This window comes from Agelaius phoeniceus, chromosome 4 (genome assembly GCF_051311805.1).
Source record: "Agelaius phoeniceus isolate bAgePho1 chromosome 4, bAgePho1.hap1, whole genome shotgun sequence".
Taxonomy (NCBI): domain Eukaryota; kingdom Metazoa; phylum Chordata; class Aves; order Passeriformes; family Icteridae; genus Agelaius; species Agelaius phoeniceus.
In genome coordinates, this window is record NC_135268.1 from 32,457,778 (window position 1) to 32,477,763 (window position 19,986).

The 19,986-nt window shown below is 37.6% G+C and overlaps 2 protein-coding genes across 4 annotated transcripts in view; both read left to right on the top strand.

Moving 5' to 3' along the window:
- The window catches only part of GUCY1A1 (guanylate cyclase 1 soluble subunit alpha 1), a 34,925-nt gene extending 23,271 nt beyond the window's left edge, over positions 1–11,654 (top strand). For all 3 annotated transcript variants that reach the window (XM_054632482.2, XM_054632485.2, XM_077177237.1), the window contains exons 3-9: positions 1,616–1,677; positions 3,298–3,356; positions 4,155–4,864; positions 6,301–6,786; positions 7,306–7,449; positions 9,279–9,433; positions 10,596–11,654. In XM_054632482.2, coding sequence (XP_054488457.2) covers positions 1,616–1,677; positions 3,298–3,356; positions 4,155–4,864; positions 6,301–6,786; positions 7,306–7,449; positions 9,279–9,433; positions 10,596–10,797 — 1,818 coding nt within the window. In that variant the 3' untranslated portion in view covers positions 10,798–11,654. The remainder of the gene's footprint in view (positions 1–1,615; positions 1,678–3,297; positions 3,357–4,154; positions 4,865–6,300; positions 6,787–7,305; positions 7,450–9,278; positions 9,434–10,595) is intronic.
- A 6,736-nt stretch (positions 11,655–18,390) lies between these two features.
- Positions 18,391–19,986, top strand: part of GUCY1B1 (guanylate cyclase 1 soluble subunit beta 1) — a 41,987-nt gene continuing 40,391 nt past the window's right edge. The window contains exons 1-2 of the mRNA XM_054632624.2: positions 18,391–18,534; positions 18,781–18,854. Of these exons, the coding sequence (XP_054488599.1) occupies positions 18,532–18,534; positions 18,781–18,854 (77 nt within the window). The 5' untranslated portion in view covers positions 18,391–18,531. The remainder of the gene's footprint in view (positions 18,535–18,780; positions 18,855–19,986) is intronic.

Below are 19,986 nucleotides of genomic sequence, written 5' to 3' on the forward strand. Positions count from 1 at the left end.
TGGGATTTTTAATAACTGGTATTTTTTTCCTCTTTAAAGAGTAGTATAAATGTATGCAGTTGCCTATTACATAATTATGATAGGCTAGTTCATCATCTGCGACAAAGCTTGGCAAAGCAAAGGTATTATGACCATGTAGCTTAGGAACCACTGAAATTCAAGGTTATCATTGTTATTATTTACAATTATTCAAGTCATATGCATCAGAAGATTTTCCAAGTCTGTTCTCATGCTGATTTAGGTTCAAGCCCTAAGCATCTTCCTAATCCTTTTTTTCCATAAAAGGGCTTTTCTTGTTTAGAAACATATTTTTCATTGCTTAGAAAATTTACCTTACTTAAATGTCATTGAGTAACGTCATCTTCCTTCCAACTGGAAGCTCCAAAACGGGGCTGCATCATGACCCCTGTTGAACCGTGAACTTCTCATGGAGACAGCAAGCTATGCTTGGAAGTCCAGGACAAAGTGCATCCAGACAACTTTCTGATTAAATTTGGGATATAATGTAGTGCATGTTGTTGTTTAATTTGCTTCTTTCTTTACAGAAATATGGAGAACATTGCTCATTTATAAGTAATGGATTGGATGGCGTTCCACTTACTGTATTGGTTTCTACACAGATGTAATTTATTTTGTGTTCATATACATGTTCTATATATTCATATATAGATATGTATATATGTATCTAATTCACTTTAGATTTTTCCTTGGAGAACATTTACAGAATATGTCTTTCTTTCATGTGATATTTTCTTTGGTTGTGCAAACTTTCCTCCTGGAAATACAAAAAGTAAAAGATGCAGTAAAAGCTGCTGGTTTCTTTAGGGAAAGAGAACCAAAGAAAAGCCAGGCCACAGGAAGCCTCACAGCTGAATTCTGTCATGCCAGTATAGTACTATTCTATGACCCTGTCTGTGTGGGAAGTTTGGGGTTTGAATGTCAGAGGCTACATACATATGACAGCTTTACTGGCCCTAACAATTTGAAATACACATATTTGGAAAATGTTCCATCTGTTCCTATTAGGAACTGCAAAAGGAATATGGAATCATGGGATTGAAGTATTTTAAGGCAAATATTCGTTATGCTCTAAAGTTTCTTTTATTCAGGAATCCTTTAATAAAGGCTGTCTACAATGACTAGATTTTCATTTGGAGGATGTAGTGGCATACACAGTGAAAATTATTCTTTTCTTTAAAATAATTTTGTATTCATGGTACTCTGGATTTTTTGGGAAGTGGGATTTGTAATAATAGAGAGCTGTGTTAGTTATTTCTTAGCAGCACTGTCTTTATTGCCATCTGAAAATTTGGAGCTAAAGAACATCACTGTTTTTAAAATACACTACCACTGGTGCACATGAACTGAGGGGCTTAATTACTGAGGGACTTAATTTTTTAATTTTAATTACAGTGGTACTGGAGCTGAAGAGATGAACATAAAGTAAACCCCATAACCACAGAAGTGACATGCTGTTTCTAACAACAATACTGTCTTGAATAAAAGTTGTTAGTCCCAAGGATGGCAAAGAAATTCTGTGTATAAAAATGTTACCTCATGATTAAATTTTCAACAATGACATATATGCATATGACATACTTATTTTTTTCCCCAGTTTGAAAGGCTAAATCTTGCACTGCAGAGAACACTTGCAAAACACAGAATAAAAGAAACCAGGTATGTAAGTGTAATGGGTTTGTAACTACACTGCAATAATGTTGTATCAGTGCAATAATGTTTTTCAGACAGGAATGGGGTGGTGACTGGGAATCAAGACTTCTGGAATTTATATTCAATTATCTTGTCAAATTGGTGTGTAACATTTCATGTAATGTAAGCTAGTAATGATTTAGTTTATTTTAAAATATTCACAAATATTGACATCATTCACAAAGTTGACTTAATGGACAAATTGTACAGGGAAGCAAAGCAGGCAAGGACTTTGGAGGAGCTCAGAGACAGCTGGCATAGATGGAGCAATAGATTGGTTGTAAATGGATCTAGCCCAGTAAGATCCCGGGGAAAGATTCTGAAATACAATTAGTATTATACAAAAGAATTTGGTTTCTGATACAGTGAACACTCACACACCACAGATACTAACTTGGATGTTTTCCTGAGCTCACTTGGCTTCTGGTTTCTGTTTCTGAGGAACTCAGCTCAATTTTCAGCACTTCTTAATATCCAATATTAATCATTTGAGCCTTGTAGGGAGTTAGAATTCCTTTGCATCTCATGATATTCTGACGATTCTGTTTATTGAATGCATCTGAAAAAATAAGCCCATCAGTTTAAATCTGCTTTCTGAAGTGAAGAAAAATAATCAAGTTGGAAACTACACTGTTGCTCACCATGATAAGAATAGATAATTGCAGTGTATCTTTTAAATTATACTTGATATTTTTGAAGCACTTTACATACATTGACTGAACCAAAGATAGCGGGTCAGATGTGCTTTGCAATTGCTGACTGGCTTATTGCTATGAATGTTTTCCCATTCTTTAATTATGTGTTGCTTCCCTGGAGTATCAGTTGAAAAGAAAAAATTACTGTGATATTCTGAAGGAGGCAATAATGCCAATGTAAAACAAATCTAAATGTCTGTGTTGCTTTTTCCTATAAATATACCTATGATATTCCAAGTCAAGAAATTCAGAAGGCATGTATCAGGCGTTTATTGCTTATATGAAGATTAATCTAAGCTATAAGTCTTTCTCATAACTTGGAGTCAGACATTCAGTTTGACATTTATTGTCCTCAGAGGACTCAGAGGGCTGCAGTTTTGTGTCAAATATCTGCATTACTAAAAATGAACAAGTAATTTTGGAGTTAATAGTTGTTATTTGTTTTTCCTCTCAAAGCAAAAATATGTTCTGACCTCTTTTGAATTAAATACACTGTAATTCCAAAAAATACTTGAATATAAATGCCAATTATATTTTACAATATGTTAGGAAATTTAGTTTTGGCTTCAAGATAAAAACACAAACCAAACAAAAAAACAGTACTGTTACAATGACAGGCAATAGCATTTGCCTGAAATCCATAATTTGAGCTCAGACCACAAAACTTTTAATTTACCAGAATTACCAGATTATTGGATAATTTACCAGATTATCCAATAGGATAATCTAAGATCCTACCAAGACCCCCTTTTGAATTAATTAAAAACTTATTATTTGATCAGCAGAACTGAGTCTATACACTTTAAAGACAAGGTAACTTCTATACTTATTGTCTTTACCACATTTAGCTTGATAATTTAGTGGTTTTATTATATTTTTATGATCTTTGCAGAAAAACTGGTGATAGAGAAGATTTTGAAAAAATAATCAGTGATCATGCTACTACAGCAGGTAATTTAAGCTTGTTTAGTAATATATATATAAATAAATAGAGTATCTATTATATATATATATATTTTATATAAATATATTTTATATAAATTAGTCTTGTTACTAATATATTACTTCATATTCTGAGGACTGTTGTGTGTCAGAAGAGAGCTCTATAATTTTTAATATGTAACTCTGGCTACATCTGTAATAGTAAATTAACATTTCCTGGAACTGAAATATGGTCTTCTGTACACTTAAACTGTTAAACTGGTCCAGGCACACAGCTGGTCTTTGAGAGGTAGTACTTTTTCAAAGGATTCCCAGCAACAGTTGGAGAAATGGAATATTTCCAACAGTCAGTTTGCATGCAAATATCTGGGTAAAACAAATTTACTAGCAATGATGTGAGCCATTCAGTGCCAATTGGCCTCAGTGCTCCAGAATATTCCCAGGGTTATTTAATGTACTGGATTACACATAGTACTTAGGTCTGCAGATCCTATTTTATTTGTGTGTTAGTTTTTATACTTCTTATTTTACTCCTTTAGATCAAACTAGGGGAGTTGAGTTAAATCTTGTGCCAAAGCTTGCATCCATTTTGTCTTACATCTCTACTAAGAACACTGAATCTTGGATCTTTCTAAACCGCAACCCATTTCCAGTCCTTGTTTCCAGGACTCCTAAATGAGAGTGCCTTCAGGTGTCAATGCTGTATCAGGGAAGGATATTGATTGTTTGTTTTGGAAAAAAATGGGGAGGTTAGCCTGTGATTCAGGATGATGAGTGCAGTTCTGACTAAAATGTGGTTCTGTGCAGGTGTTCCCGTGGAGTCTCTACGGGAATCTCTTGGTGAAGAGCTATTCAAAATATGCTATGAAGAGGATGAACACATATTAGGGGTTATTGGAGGCACCCTTAAGGACTTCTTGAATAGTTTCACTACTCTGCTGAAGCAGAGTAGCCACAGCCAAGAAGCAGGAAAAAAGGACAGACTTGAAGATGCCTCCATATTATGCCTGGAGAAAGATCAGGACTTCTTAAATGTTTATTATTTCTTTCCTAAGAAAATCACAAGTCTTATTCTACCTGGTATCATTAAAGCAGCAGCTCATATTTTATATGAAACTGAGGTAGAAGTGATGCTCATGCCTCCTTGTTTCCATAATGACTGCACTGAGTTTGCTAATCAGCCTTATTTGCTGTATTCTATACAAGTCAAAAGTGCAAAACCTTCCTTATCTCCATGTAAACCACAGTCTTCACTTGTGATTCCTGCCTCTGTGTTCTGTAAGACTTTCCCATTTCATTTTATGTTTGACAAGGATATGTCAGTTCTTCAAATTGGAAATGGGATAAGAAGACTTTTGACCAGGAGAGAATTTCAAGCTAAGCCAAATTTTGAAGAGTATTTTGAAATTCTTACCCCCAAAGTAAGCTGCACTTTTAGTGCAATAATGACCATGCTAAATATGCAGTTTACTGTACGAGTTAGAAGATGGGATAATACTGATATGAAACCATCCATGGTAAGAGACTTTTTATCACCATTACTTCTACCAGGATTTTTTTTTCTTCAGATAGTTAAACTAGCCACAAAACGTGGTGCATTTTGCATTATCTACATCTGATACAACTGCGTAATAATGATTTAATTAGGGTAGTCCCATGTAATTCAGATTCTGAAGCCAGTGTTCAGTCAAAACTCTGCTTTAGGACTTATACAGAAGTAAAATCTGACTGCAAATTTGATTTATTTCAATAATTTGAAATACTGAGATAAAGCCACGCTGCTGAGAGTAAGGGCATCTTCAGCACAACGACAGTGGCAGGAAAAGCTTTAACAAAGTGCCCCTGAGTTATTTGGGAGCAGCTCTAGGTTTGGGGAAAATAAACAGATGTTTTCTTTGCACATTCAGCCTTTGGTGTTTTGGAATCTTTGATACTCTGATGTTTTCATCAGATAGAATCACCAAAGGTTCCACTTAGTTTCAGCTGATGGGATTACAACTATCTCTGCTGAAGCTGGGTCTGTGACAAATGACCTGGGACAGTAAAAATCATCTCGTATTCAATGACTGTTTTTATTTGTTCCTGGTCCCAGCTGAATTCCAGCTTCTCTACACCTGAAGCACTCCGGGATGAATTACCAACTCAGACTCAACACTCCAGAAACTTCAATGAGGAGCAGTTAAAAAGTTTTACCCAGTTACTAATGTAGCTACTATTAAAAGCTGTAGCTACTTCATCTCAGATCCATTTCTGCACTAGAATGGTTAAAAGGGGTAGTAGAGTTGGCTTTGAATCTGCATGTACTTGCATATGCAAATGTCTATTAGTAAGGAACAGATTTTATTAAACAAGTGGTCTTTCAGAGCCATGTTAAGCTAAGCTCTGCAGCACCTTTCACATTACACAACTGAATACAGAAGGGACATAAAAACACTTCACATAAAATATTTTTCTTTTTTAGACTATTAAGATTGGATATTCCTGCCATTTCTGCCTTTAATTTTAAATTTCAGTGAGTACTGAACATCCTGTGATAAAACTGAAGCAGATTTTCTCACTTTACCTTATGGAGAAAGTGGTGCATGAACCAGTTATTAGTAGAAATTCAGAGGCCACTATAGTAGCACATTTTATCAATTGCTGATAATACACAAAATTATTCTTTTTGGTTTTCTTTTCTCCCTAAGATAAACTGATACTCAGACATAATTAGGGGTTTATCCTTAAGTTGGGGTCCTCTTGTACCAGAGGACTAAATAAAAATGAACTTACTTGATGGCTCTGTGATTCAGCACCCCATGTTTTCTCTAAGCAACTAAATAAAAATGTAAGGACTATGGGCCAGTCTTGATTTTCTTACATTTTAGTGAAGTGTATTTTCTCTAAAATTTCTCACTTCTAGACCATTGCCTTGCATGTTTTGCATGAATTCTTGTTTCTTTAACTGTTTCAGGTAATGGATCTTAAAGGCCAAATGATCTATATTTTTGAATCCAGTGCCATTCTATTCTTGGGATCTCCCTGTGTGGACAGACTAGAAGATTTTACAGGACGTGGATTGTACCTCTCTGATATTCCCATTCACAATGCTTTAAGAGATGTTGTTCTGATAGGAGAGCAGGCCAGAGCCCAGGATGGACTGAAGAAGAGGTTAGGAAAGCTAAAAGCAACCCTTGAGCAGGCCCATCAAGCACTTGAAGAGGAGAAGAAGAAGACTGTAGATCTTCTGTTTTCAATTTTTCCTGGAGAGGTTGCTCAGCAGCTGTGGCAGGGACAAGTTGTACAAGCCAAGAAATTTAATAATGTCACAATGCTGTTTTCTGACATTGTTGGATTCACTGCCATCTGTTCCCAATGCTCACCTATGCAGGTTATCACCATGCTTAATGAGCTTTATACTCGCTTTGATTACCAATGTGGAGAGCTAGATGTCTACAAGGTACACAATTCATTGCTTTTCTTTGGGATTCTGGGGCAGGAAAGGAAATTAAGAATAAGTGGGACAGAAGATAACAGAGGTCCAAAAATTATTTTGCTATAAACCTTTTTCAAATGAGACAAAATAAATCACAAAACAAACAAACAAAACCAGTGAACACAAACAGCTGTTCATTCAGCCAAGAAAAAGCCCTCAAAACTTAACAGTTAATTTTAAAAATTAACTTCAATGACAGTGCTGTGATTCTGGAGTAAACAGGTGTTTAATGTAGCTGGGGGTGCCTGACTGTAAATGAAAAAGGAAAACTATTTTAGAATTATGCCCAGCTATAAATAAAAGTTGTGTAATTTTTCCTTTTGCATGATACTGCAAGATTTGTCCAGTACTTTAATAATTTTGCAGGAAAACTAAGACTTAGTCAAGAATTATGTTTAGCTACAATTCTTACTGAAAGAACTTGGGCAGTTCTTTTATATTTATCAACAGTCTAAGTGTAAGGAACAAATATGCCTGTTTTAGGTTGAGACTATTGGAGATGCCTACTGTGTTGCTGGAGGCTTGCACAAAGAAAGTGAAACACATGCTGTTCAAATAGCACTGATGGCCCTGAAGATGATGGAACTGTCAGACGAGGTGGTGTCTCCCCATGGAGAGCCTATCAAGGTCATATATTTTATTGTATTTTATTTGGTTAAACTGAGCTCTTTTGTTTGTTTAATTGCTTTCTGGGATTTTGTCTCAAGGAAATTTCACATCATTGCATTAACTTAGAGAATTTGGGGAATCAAATGACTGTGGCTGGAGAAGCTGACCTTTTTAGATTTGTGGATGAGAGTTTTGTAGAGTGGTAAAGGTGAAATAGAGATCTGAAAATCAACCTAAAAAACAAATGCAGTGAAGTGAATAGGTGCAATCTGACATGCTGATGTTCTTGTCTCAGTGGCAATAAAACTGTCAGTGGCATGGAATAGTCTCTTTTCTAAGGAAATGACTAATCCTCTTTCCAAATTAGACTGCAGGTCTTTTGACGCAGAAGCTATGAATATGAATGCCCAAAGACGTTCTGATTGTAGTAATCCACGCAGCTTTGGAGGATTCCATTGCTGCTCTTGTTTCACAGTCAGATACTGAACCACCATAAGATAATGGTGTTAATGCTGTCAAAGCAACTGTTAAATTCAGTGGTAATTATATTTATGGCTTCTTTTCAGTGAGAACTTACACATGTACTGAAATTTTCACATAAGATTATCTCTTACTGAGAAAGAAAAAGAAAGGTCTGTGTGCATGAAAAATTATGTGGACCTTCAGTGTTGTTCAAATGGCCTGGAATGCCATCCTATTATTTTTAATAGAGGTGTCTCAGTTCATTATGTCTTTCATTTCCTAATTTTTAACATTTATCTGTTCATTGTTCCTCCAGAAAGCTTAGTGGTTTTCAGGTTTTTTTAATTTTAAATCAAGGAATACTTGTATTCTGAGAAAAAGAAAATGGTTATTAAGAGGATTATATGCTCCACATTTATCAAACAGAACAGCAGTATTGTATTATAAATAAATATTGTTCTTTTTGTATTTTGCAGTATCAAATTAAGTTACACTTAAGAAATCTGGAAACATTCTGGCAATATTATAACAGGTGTATAATTTACATGCAAATGCTAGTACTACATTTTTTAAACTATTTTAAAATAAGGATAAAATGTAATATTATGTAAGTACCTAACCAGAAGCTTCTTAGAAGCAAACTATATTTTTAATGAAAGCATGCATCTATTTTAATTAAATGCTTCATGAAAACATTGTATATTGTGCAAAGCAATGCATTTGTCACACAATCTACTGTCATTTTACATATCAATTGCCAAGAAAAAAAAGGTGTGACTGCAAATGACATAGTTTGAATCAGACTTGCATTTTGATGAATATATTTCAGCCATCTTTTCAATGTGGGTGGATTTTGGTATTGTTGCAGGTTTTGCTACTTTTACACTCAAAGTTAGAAACTGCAACTTCTTCATAGTGGTATGATACTCTCTTGATATGTAAAGAGTAGTATGCAGAGTAGACATACAAGGTTCCTGGCATCATGCCATTATTTAGTCAGAATGCTGTTCTGAAGAAAACACCTCTACACATGTATAATGTACATGAGAAAAAGAACACAGCTCAAAAAAAACCTACCAGAAAGAACCATAAAAAACAGCAGCTAAGTAAAAAATCTGAGTATGAGCTAAGTTCACAGCAGTTCACTCAGTCATATTTTGTTATGGTAGGATTATTGACTAAAAATGCAGAACACGATAAACTTCAGCTAGTTCCCTCTCCATGAGCAGTAATGACCAGAGTACAGCTATTTTAAGGAGACTCTGCTAACCCTGTTTATTTTAGTAGCTCATTCTTTCTTTATTTTTAATGAAGAATAATTTATAAAATTTACTTTACCAGTTCTATTTTACCTAATAGTGCTGTTTTCTTTCTTTTGTTTAAAGATGCGCATTGGCCTTCATTCTGGATCTGTCTTTGCTGGAGTTGTTGGGGTTAAAATGCCTCGTTATTGCCTTTTTGGAAATAATGTGACCCTTGCCAATAAGTTTGAATCTTGCAGTATACCTAGAAAAATAAATGTCAGCCCAACCACTTACAGGTACAGTGCAGTATGTAAAATATCCACCTGCAGTAGTTACTGTAGTAGTCTGTTATCTTCCTGTTGTTTTTTTTGGCTGGGTAAAATAAGCAAAATTATTAATTATTGTTACTTTTTAAGGAAGCTCTGCTACCCTCACTGTAGCCTGGACTGTGGTCTGTTGCTCCTACTCAGCTTGTACCCACTGCCACATATCTGATAATGCCTTGTGGCAAGGTTCTGCATCCAGCATCAGACAGAGAATTTGGCACAGGATCTTTCCTGACATCCCCTGCAGCATGTGTTATGTGACATAGATGGTGCCAAGCTTTAGATGATTTTGGGTAGGTGAAAAAGTAGCATAGGTATTAGAGCACAGAGAAAGTAACCCTTTTGATCATGCACTCTGAAAATGCAGAGAGAGCATTAGCATCACCAGTGCTTGTGTATGTCAACATAAGCAGTGCTGGCCAACAGTGATTGTTTTTCCATTCCACTCATATGGAAAATCTTTTTGAATCATACCCCTAAAAAGTAGGCAAGTTGATTAATTGGTAAACTATTGTGGTTGTGGAGTTTCTTTTTTTTTTTTTTCTGAGTGAATGAGGTGTTAACCTCCTTTTTGTTTGGTATATTTTTAAAATTTTGATTCATTCACCAATTCTAAACACACAAGGATAACATTTTGGCACCTTGCACAACTGCTGTAATTGCAGTAATTGTTTGAAAGCTTTGGTATGAGTTAACCAACATTTATCCTTACAGAGAGCAGTCTCTGTTTCAACATGTGAAAAAGTAAATCATATTAGAATTAATAAGAGGGTCTGAATAGTTTAATAAAGTTCACGGTATTCCCTTCTTTGAAATACTAATTATGGTGCATTTGATGTGTGGATGTGAGCAAGCTTTCAGCACTAAATAATTTTTGAAAAAAATTCCAACAAACATAGCACCTATTAGCAAAACATTAACAGGACAAAAAAAAGAGGAGAAACTGTTATTTGCACTGATGCACACTTTAATAGGTTTTCAAGGTTACCAAGTAAACACTATTTTTTATATTTCCAGTAAATAACTAAAAAAATTAAATTGGATTCTCCCTGCCATATATGAAGAGTTATTGAATATCTGCAGTTCTTAGTGACTGGTTGATTTTAATCAATATGTTTAATTTTTGTTTTAGGTTGTTAAAGGAATACCCAGGTTTTGTGTTCACACCACGCTCAAGAGAGGAGCTTCCACCAAATTTTCCAAGTGATATCCCTGGAATTTGCTATTTTCTGGATGCTTATATTCAAGGAACAAACTCACAGACTTGGTTTCAAAAGAGAGATTTGGGAGATGGCAATGCCAATTTTTTTGGTGAGGAAACAGGAATAGACTAAATTGTATTCACAAATGTATAGAATAAATTTATAAATATTTGAATTTTTTTTTGGTACAAGTTGAAAATTTTTAAAACTGTATGAAACATGAAAGCACTTTAGATTGTTAACACCTGAAAGCCAGTATTAAAATTTCAGGAAGTATGTTACTGACTACTTTTTATTTCTCCTTTGCATAAGGAACATAATCGCTAAAGTAATGTTGCAATGTCACTGTTGGAAATGCTACTATAAACTGTATTTTCCCTGTGGTAATTTGTAAGTGCTACAGTTCTCTCTATACTGAGAATTCTAGATGTATTGTATATGCAGTTTGTCAGGAAATGCAATGTGCAAGTGATGCAGCCACATGCAGTGTTGTGAGCTGGTGCTTATCAATGACTATGAAAATGTATTTTCTTAGAGATTCCATAAGAAAATGTCCATTAAAATATTAAAGTAGGTCACTGCCATCACATACTCCTTCCAGTGCATCATTTGGGCCCCATCCTAGAAGGCTGCTGACCATCTTCTCACACTGGCTGGTCAAAGTATGAGGGTGCTCAGCATTTTCTGGATCAGGCTGATAATTGTAGCTAATACACATGCATAGCAGAGTTGCTGCTTACTGTTTCATGAACTTTATTTTGTGTATAAAATGAATATAGATTAAAATACTGTATAATCACATACTAACATCTCTGTAATCATCAAACTATTTTAGTTCTTAGGGTTTTTAAAGTACTTAAAAATAATAATATCCACTTGTTATTATGTATTACAGCAATAAATGTTTTCTTTTTGTTGTCAATTAAATTTGAAATGTTTTAACAGAAGTGTAATAAAATATGCTTTGGAATGTTTGCTTAGAAATGGAATTCCAGTTAGACTGTATGGAATGGAAGCACACCAGCTTAAATCTCTGATCCTTATCTGAGGATGCAACGTGGGTGTGAGGTGCTATGGAAATGCCCATCACATGCTCGCTCTGAAGTTGCCAGGGGAATTTTCAGGTGAAAAGAGATGCTTTTAAACATCTGAACACATTTACAAAGATTAGTACTACTACAGTACAAACTTTTCTGTTGTGGCTGATGGAATATGAGTGGACAATCCTAAAGGCTTTGCCTGTGGAACTGGCAGAATAGAGTTAGTTAAGAGTTCTGAGTTTAGGATTCTGCCTCTGACTAGCAGATCCATCTGCCCAGAAATTCCTCTGTGCTGTACAGTTTGATCCCAACTACAGGCTGGAGAACTGCCCCACTTATGCACATACTACTACTCCCATTTGTATCAGGTATTATTATTATGACCTCTTCAGCTCCTGGGGTTTGGCATATCAAGCCATAAATGTCTCTTCAAACCACTAAATCAGATTTTGGTCTATTAGTATTTACAGGGAGCAATTTTATTAGACTAAGGTGCTATTTTGTTCGTTTTCTGATCTTGACTGGTACATTTTGAAGCTCAATAAACAATTTAATCCTACTAGTTTTTGGTAGAAACTCATACATGTGGCATCAGAATCTTGAGAAAAGACGTTAAAAGATACTAGAATTAAGAATGTTTTAAAGACATATTTCAATTCAGATTTCCTATAAGGAGCATTTGAACAAAACTTGAACCATTGAATCCTTCCTCAGGTCTACTATATCCATCCAAGATGCTTAGAAATAGTTCTGTGGCACAAAAATGGAACCAGAAAACTTAATACATATATATATATATATACATATATACATACACACATATATATACATATATACAGGCATATGTATTTGTAACACTTTGGACCCCAGTGTTTTAAGGAAACAAGAACTATGCAAATCTTGGAGACTGATCTTTCCAATATTATATTGGTCAGATAGTTCTGTTCTATTGAGAGAAATACCCAGAGGTTACTCACAGTCCTGTGTGGGTACCCCTGGATATAGAATCTGGGGGAGTATTTGACTCCTGACAGTTCAGTAGGCTTATGGTATTAAACCAGAAATTACTGAGGTCAGTATGAATCTATCCATCCCGGTTAAGAAATAAATAGACTTCTAAATAAAAAATATTTATTTCACAGACCAAATGGGAAGTACGTTTAGGAGGGAATTTCCTTTTGTTCCTAGAAGACAACTATGGCTGACTGGATGAGGGCCATGCTCAAAGCCAAATTCCATATAAGTCTGTTATCAGATAGGATGTTCATGGCAGTTCTTGATAACCTTCCTTAGGTGACAGCCTTCAGGAAGAATTCTGCTGAGGTGCTTTAGTGTGCACAGAAAGCAACCTACTTGAGTCTAAGGAAAGTAAACAGGATTTAGGCACATATTTAAGACAAAGATTCATGAAAGTGCTTTAAAATGTGCTTGTGTTCAGACGTGTTCTATAATAAATCCTTCATAAGTCCATTTAGCTTTAAACATAATTTAAGAATTTAGGTCTCACTGAAACTGTTCCTCTGTTTAAATTCTTTTGCAGAATAAATATGTATTTAACAAGGGACAAATATTTGAATTGATCTTTTCACTTAGATCTAAAATATTCTTTTCACCTTTTAACTTATCATTTCATTTAAATTGAACAAAAGGAATCAGAAAGCTAATAAGCAAGTTGTTGAGATAAACAGAAGGAAGGCAATTTAGCTGACACAATACTTGGACATTTTGGAAGAAAATAATAGAGTTGTTTTTAAGTTGATCTCTTCTGTAGTATAGTGTCTCTTCTGTAGTATAGTGTATGATATTGTGAAAATGTTCAGAGACTATGGAATGCTATTTATATGAATATAAAAATACCTTAGTATTATGTCCAGAAACAGTTTTGTTATGTGTGAAACTTTATTTTATTAGTTCATGAAGATTCTGTGTAGCTGATTCCTGTTCACACTTACACTGTGTGATGGAAGATACATTTTTATCACTGCAGTTTCTTTGGCAAAGAAGTGTAAATGGCCCTTGAAATAAAAAGTGGGTCCTTTGAATCTTAGCACTGACATAGCTAAAGTGAAAGCTATACCAAAAGAATTCAATTAATTTTATTTCATTCAGGCATGACCTGATAAGATTTCAGGGGGATGTCGGAAAAATTTGCATTGCTGGTGTCAGAGGAAGTGCAATTAGTGTGGAGCTGATGCTTTCCTTCTCTCTGAACTACTGTGCAAAACCAGAGCAAAGGAAACTGACAGAACAGTGAAGCGCACAGATAATTGAGCCCCTGGGACAGATCTACTTCTTCCTGGGAAAACTGGTGAAGGCAGAATTGAGACCTCCCCCAGTTTATTTCTCCCATCATTTTCTTTTGTAATCTTTCCAGAAACAGCTGCAATTAATAGTACAGGGGGCAAAATCGGTATTTCCAACCAAAGGCCAGCAGAATTAAGGGAATTGCTCTTGAATCTTGGCAAGGGGACCCTTTTTCAAACCCCACCCATCCTACAACCTACAGGCCACTCCATCTGCTAACATTTTTTTTAATGCCTGCCCATTGTTCTGTGAAAGCGGTGGGAGATTTGCTTCCTGCAACAGCAAAGACTTTTGTGGCTGTTTGCCATAGAGTGTACAAGGTACTGAGTTGCTTTCAAAGCTCTGCTCCAGTTTATCTTAAGTCAGCTTGGCAGAAACCAAATATAACTTTCTAAAATGAGAGCTAGGACTTGCTTTCCTGCCTCTAAAGTCTGCAAGGTGCGTGCCATAACAGTCTTTTGAGACTTCTAAAGCCACCTCTGATTGTGTGGCTGTTTACAACTGCATAGGAAGAAAATAATCAGATATAAGGTTTATTTGGTTTTGGTTTTATTTTAAATTTTCCAATCCTATTTGCATATGTTCACTGGCAGTCCTTTTCTGCAGAGCATGGAGGGAGAGTACAAGCTACTATCTTAGGTTACTGACCATTGGTCTGATACTGAAACACAAATAAAAGAAGAAAGATAATCAATGAGTCTGGAACTTTTGCTATGTCCAGATGTAACAGTTTAAAGATACATATTCTTCAGAGCACAAGCAGTGGGATCTGAATGTTAAATATGCAGTTAGGGTGGAACATAATCTGGAAAGCCAGTCAAAGAAATAATAAACTGTGAAAGAATCTGAAATGAAGTAAACAACTTTATAAAGTTATGTGTCTCATCTGCTTCGGCAGACTTTTGATGCTGAAAGCAAAGTCAAGCCAGTGGTTTCCTAATAGAAATGTAAATGAGCACATTGCTTTGCAGCCTCGTTATAAGATGGCCTTTGAAGATCTGTGCTAAAATTGCTTCTCATTTTTTGAGCAGTAGAAAATTACAATTTTTTGTGCTACTATGGCAAATGCATATCCTGCACACACAGCAGCACACAGTGGGGAAATAACTGAGAGAATACATGCAGTAGCATCCCAAGGATGTGAAAAGAGCTGGATTCAGACATAGAAACATTTCCACTCTTCTGATTTTTCAGCCCAAACAAAACCTGCCAAAGAAGTATCAAGGACAAAGGCATTCCCAGGGGCTTTGGACTACAAGCATGTGAAAATGAACAGAAATCTTTCCACTGATTGCAGAAAATGTTGGGGAAAATTCATATATATTATTAGTTCACTCTGCATGGCTAAGATTACATTCCTCTAACAGGAGGATGCTATAGAGCTCTCTGTTTCTCAAATGTACACATCTTACTGCATTACAGACCAGCATGGGAATATTTAGGGCTGGTTCATCATAGCTTGTCAATGCCAGGACTGAAAAAAATGATGTAATGTATAGGAGAACACTGTATAGTGGTATAGTAGAAATAATGAATCTTGCTGAAGTGAACTTACAAGGGTGTTTCTGCACCTGAGAAGTATTGTTATGACAATTCCAAATGTCAGGTCTCAGACCATAACTAGAAAATACCTATAGTATTTTCCATGTCAGTAAAGTGACTCCATCTTCAGCAAGTGGAATCCAGCAGTACCATATAAGGCAGTCTTTTTATTCAGGACTTCAGTAACAAAATAAACTGTAAAAGCAAAGTCCAAAGTAAAAAATGCAACTTATTAAAATACTTGCTTTGTTTTATAGTGCTTGTGCATTAACACAAACCATAATGAGCTGAATGTTACTGTCTCAGCATCTGCCCTTTCACACAACATAAAAGGATCCTATGCTACTTTCTGCTTTCATCAATCTCACCAAGAATTGCCAGATGAAGTCAGCATCTCAAATCAGGAAGAAACATGTTAAAATAAAACATGTATAACATGTACCTAGTGCATGAGGGTCACCAAATGAGAATTTGATTGTATGCTATAATGGAATAATTTATCTTATTGATATTTAGCCTCTCCTTCAGATGAAAGCAAATCTTCTTTCCAAAGACTCTTGACTGTGCAGGTATCTGGAATGGAAGCTTGTTCTTCTCAGCAAATCACTTGGTTGAATTCTTTAATTCAGCATCTTCCAAACGACACCTCTATTTTAGAAAACTAAATCAATGACTGCCTGCTTTTACTCTGACCATGCCATTTTCACTTCACATTTTACAAATCTCACCTTGTCTAGAACTTCCATTTGTATCATATTGGGTTAATCTCAAGAACAGCCTGTAAATGCAACCTACCAAGCCTGAACCAAATCAGAAAAAAGGCAATTTCATATTTATCTAAGGAATTTTGACCCTTGTAGATGTTAACACTTTCAAAAAAGTGTCACTCAGGTACACAAAATCACCAGATAATCCACCTTCTGAAAACCATAACTAAAAATATTTTCATATAATCTCTCTAATACTTCATGAGCATGAGGGCTCACTCCATATACAAAGTGGATTCCTTTGAAACCTGTAAAGAATATCTTTTACACCTATTTTCCATACAGTCAACTTGTTTCCTGCCTGGGACATGCTGCCAGGAATTCCTTGACATTTGTATCCTCAAAACTCTTTTATAAGTGCTTGAAGGAGAAGACCAACCCCACTGGAGGGCAAAAGTCCCAGGTGTTGTCTTTTCATTACCAGCAGCAGGCACACAAAGATGTAACTACAACATTTGTATGGTAGGATGAGTTTTCCCATTTTCCCAAAATTCACTTCCTACAAAAAGTAAAAAGTAGATAGTGACCTGACACGTTCAAATCTTAGTTAACTGGTGACAACCCCTCTTTAGCTACAGCAAAGCACAGCCTTTGGTCTAGTTCCAACAGCATGATTTATTACATTATCTTTGTCGCCAGTTTCCTGGAAATTGAAAAGATTTTTAGAGATTTACATCTCTTCAGTTTTTATTTGGTGTTCTACACAGAGATATTCAACCAGTAGTTTGGAACAGTTTGGTTAATTTATCTAAATATTTTCTTTCCCCCTTAAAATTAGCATATTACTTGTATGATTTTAACTGGTTATACTGAAGCTTTTGTTCTTGGTCATTCTTTTAAAAAACCTAAAATTGGTTTTCCCAGTAGATTTGGACTGTGTTAAGTAGAACTGATGACTATGCCTACAAAACCTAAAACTAGAGTTTGCTTCTGCTGTTCTTGGAATGTCTACTGAGATGATTTTGCCAAATTTCTAGTGCCCATCCATTTGTGTCCTCACTTTTTAGAACTTTTAAAAGCTCTTAACACAGATTCAAAAGTTGACCAGGCAGTGGTTGAAATTTCAAAAGATTTTACATGCTGCCATTTTTAAACTTATTTACATGGAACCTCCAACATCAATGATTCATTTTTTTTTAAAGAACTGTGTGAACAGTTCAAATGTTAAACTTATTTTGCACTATTTTACTAAGGTCTGAACTTCTGTGATTTTACCTACATTTAGAATTGATCTGGTCTGACTAGTGTTTATGGCTTCATGTAGCAAGGTTTCTGCCCAAGAGCTACTACATTGGTAGTCCACTAGGTACTCATCTCCTTGTCCTCCTAGATAAACTAACTATATTTTTAGTATGCTGTGACTCTTCTTAAACAAGTTTTAAAAAGTTAGTGGTCTCCTTAAATTTTTTATTTCATACACTGGGGCCAGGTCTTTCGATCGTACAAAGGGTTTTAAAATATATGGTGCTGTATAATCTTTTTTTATTCCTTGTATATGGCAGCATGATGGACTGTGTTATTTCCAAACTGGCCTTGGCATATTGTCTCTGCTCAAGACCTCCTGTTGTAAGGGTCATACCTAGAGAACTAAGAATCCATGTTCAGGAGGTTAATGATACAGCACTGTATTTATTCACACTAACACCTGAAAGGACTCAGAAACACACAAAAATTCCATTACTGAAAGCACTCATTATTATGCTTTTAACTTCGCTGGTCTTTGAGAAATGAATGCACAAGAGCAGAAATGTCTGGGATCACTTTGTCGCTCAGATTCTTCCCTTTTTTGTGCACATTTTTCATCCTAAAAACTAAGTGGTTGCATCGGTACAAGAAACAACTGAAGCATTCCTGCGAAGGCAGCCGATGCACGGGGAACTGTTCTACAGGTTCCCACGCAAGCACTGCGAGCAGGATGGCACTGCGAGCAGCACCGAGCCGGACCCGCGGCTCTGGGCCGGCCACGGGCAGCGGCCGCCCCTCAGCCCCGGGCGGCGCCGGCCGTGGCCCCCGCGCGGCCCTCGGCTCCCGCAGCCCCGCCTCCGCCTCTGATTGGTGGAGAGCGCGGCGGCCGCGCCCGCCATTGGCCCCTCGGGCAGCGGTCGCGCTCGCCATTGGCTGCCCGCGGGTGCCACTCGGGGCGGCGGCGGCCGGGGGAGGTGGTGAGGCGGCCGGGCCCATCCTCTGCTGGTGGCGGCGGCGGCGGCGGCACCATGGTGAGCTCCGCCGGGCCGCCCGCTCTGCCGGCACCGGGCCCGCGGTGGGAGGGAAGGGGCTGAATCCCCTTGGGAAGCGGGCAGCCGGGCCCCATAGCTTTGTTTCGGGGGAGATGGGTGATGTTTCGGTGGGGTCGCTTCCCGGCGGGGTGATGGGCGGGGTGGGGTGGGATGCTGCGCGGCGGGGGAAGGGGCTACGCTGCCGCCCGGGGCCTGACCGTGCCACCGCCTCGTCCTGCCCCGCAGTACGGCTTCGTCAATCACGCCCTGGAGCTGCTCGTCATCCGCAACTACGGCCCCGCCGTCTGGGAGGACATCAAGTAAGTGTCTGTGCGCGTGTCTGCGCGCGTCCGTCCGTGTGTCTGTCTGTGGATGCGCGTCTGTGTGCGCGCCTTCCGCGGGGGCGCGCAGCTCCGGGAGCCGGGCCGGGTACCGGGTACCAGCGCTCCGTTTGCCGTGCCGGGCGGGTCTGCGGGCCGCAGGGGCCGGCAGCGGCACCGGCAGCGGCACCGGCAGCGGTGCCCGCAGCTCTGCGGCCCGGCAGAGGCACCCAGGACGCGGCTCCCAGACGTGACAAACCAGCGCGGCTCCTGCCGCACCTCGTCCCGCTCACGGCCTCCCTTAAGGCCTCCAAAACCCGCCTCGATGCATCTTTCCCGGTGTCCAGGAGCCGCGGGGGATGGCAGTGTGCCCCGCGGTTCCCTCGGTTATAAGGAGTATGTGGCAGAAGTGCTGTCCTGGCATCAGGCCACCAGGTGAACCGTGCAACAGTTGCATCCCTCTGCATCCCCGAAGGAGCTAAGATGCAGTGTTTGTTTAATAAACATTGTCTAAAAATAGTGTCAGGTTTTGGTAATGTCCTCAGCTCGAAATCAAAACAGTCACTGATTATTTAAGAGGATATGTATGTACATATGTAAGGATGCAAGTAGAAGAATGGTTTTTGGCTTCATTTCTTGAACCTGGTTTCTTGAGCCCAGCCCTTGCTTTTCTGGTGGTATAATGTTTTTCTAAGGAGCTGACTGCCTTCACTTTAAACCTTTGATCAGTTGTGAGCTTGCACTAAAAGTTTTAAACGAATGTGCAAACAAAATTCTGTTTACCTTAAAAATAGTAGCATGAACCGCTGGGCAAAACTACAACAAAAATTTTTGAAAGGTTGTAAAAAGCTTACAGAGTTGTAGGCTTACTTCATCAGGCTTTTGGCAACATGTGGTCAGAAGAAATGGTTTAATATGATCTCATGATAAGGCAGAAGTCGATTATCCAACTTGGAGAAAGTGATCCTCTTTCAGCTGGATGCCTTCTGTAGGCCTTCGTTACATTTATTTTAATATGTCAGTGTTGATGTTGATTTTATAATATATTGCTGTTGTCTTAATACAGTTCAAAAGGCCAGTTTTGATTGTGAGATTTTTGTTACCATGACGTATTTTTTTCATAAAATCATTT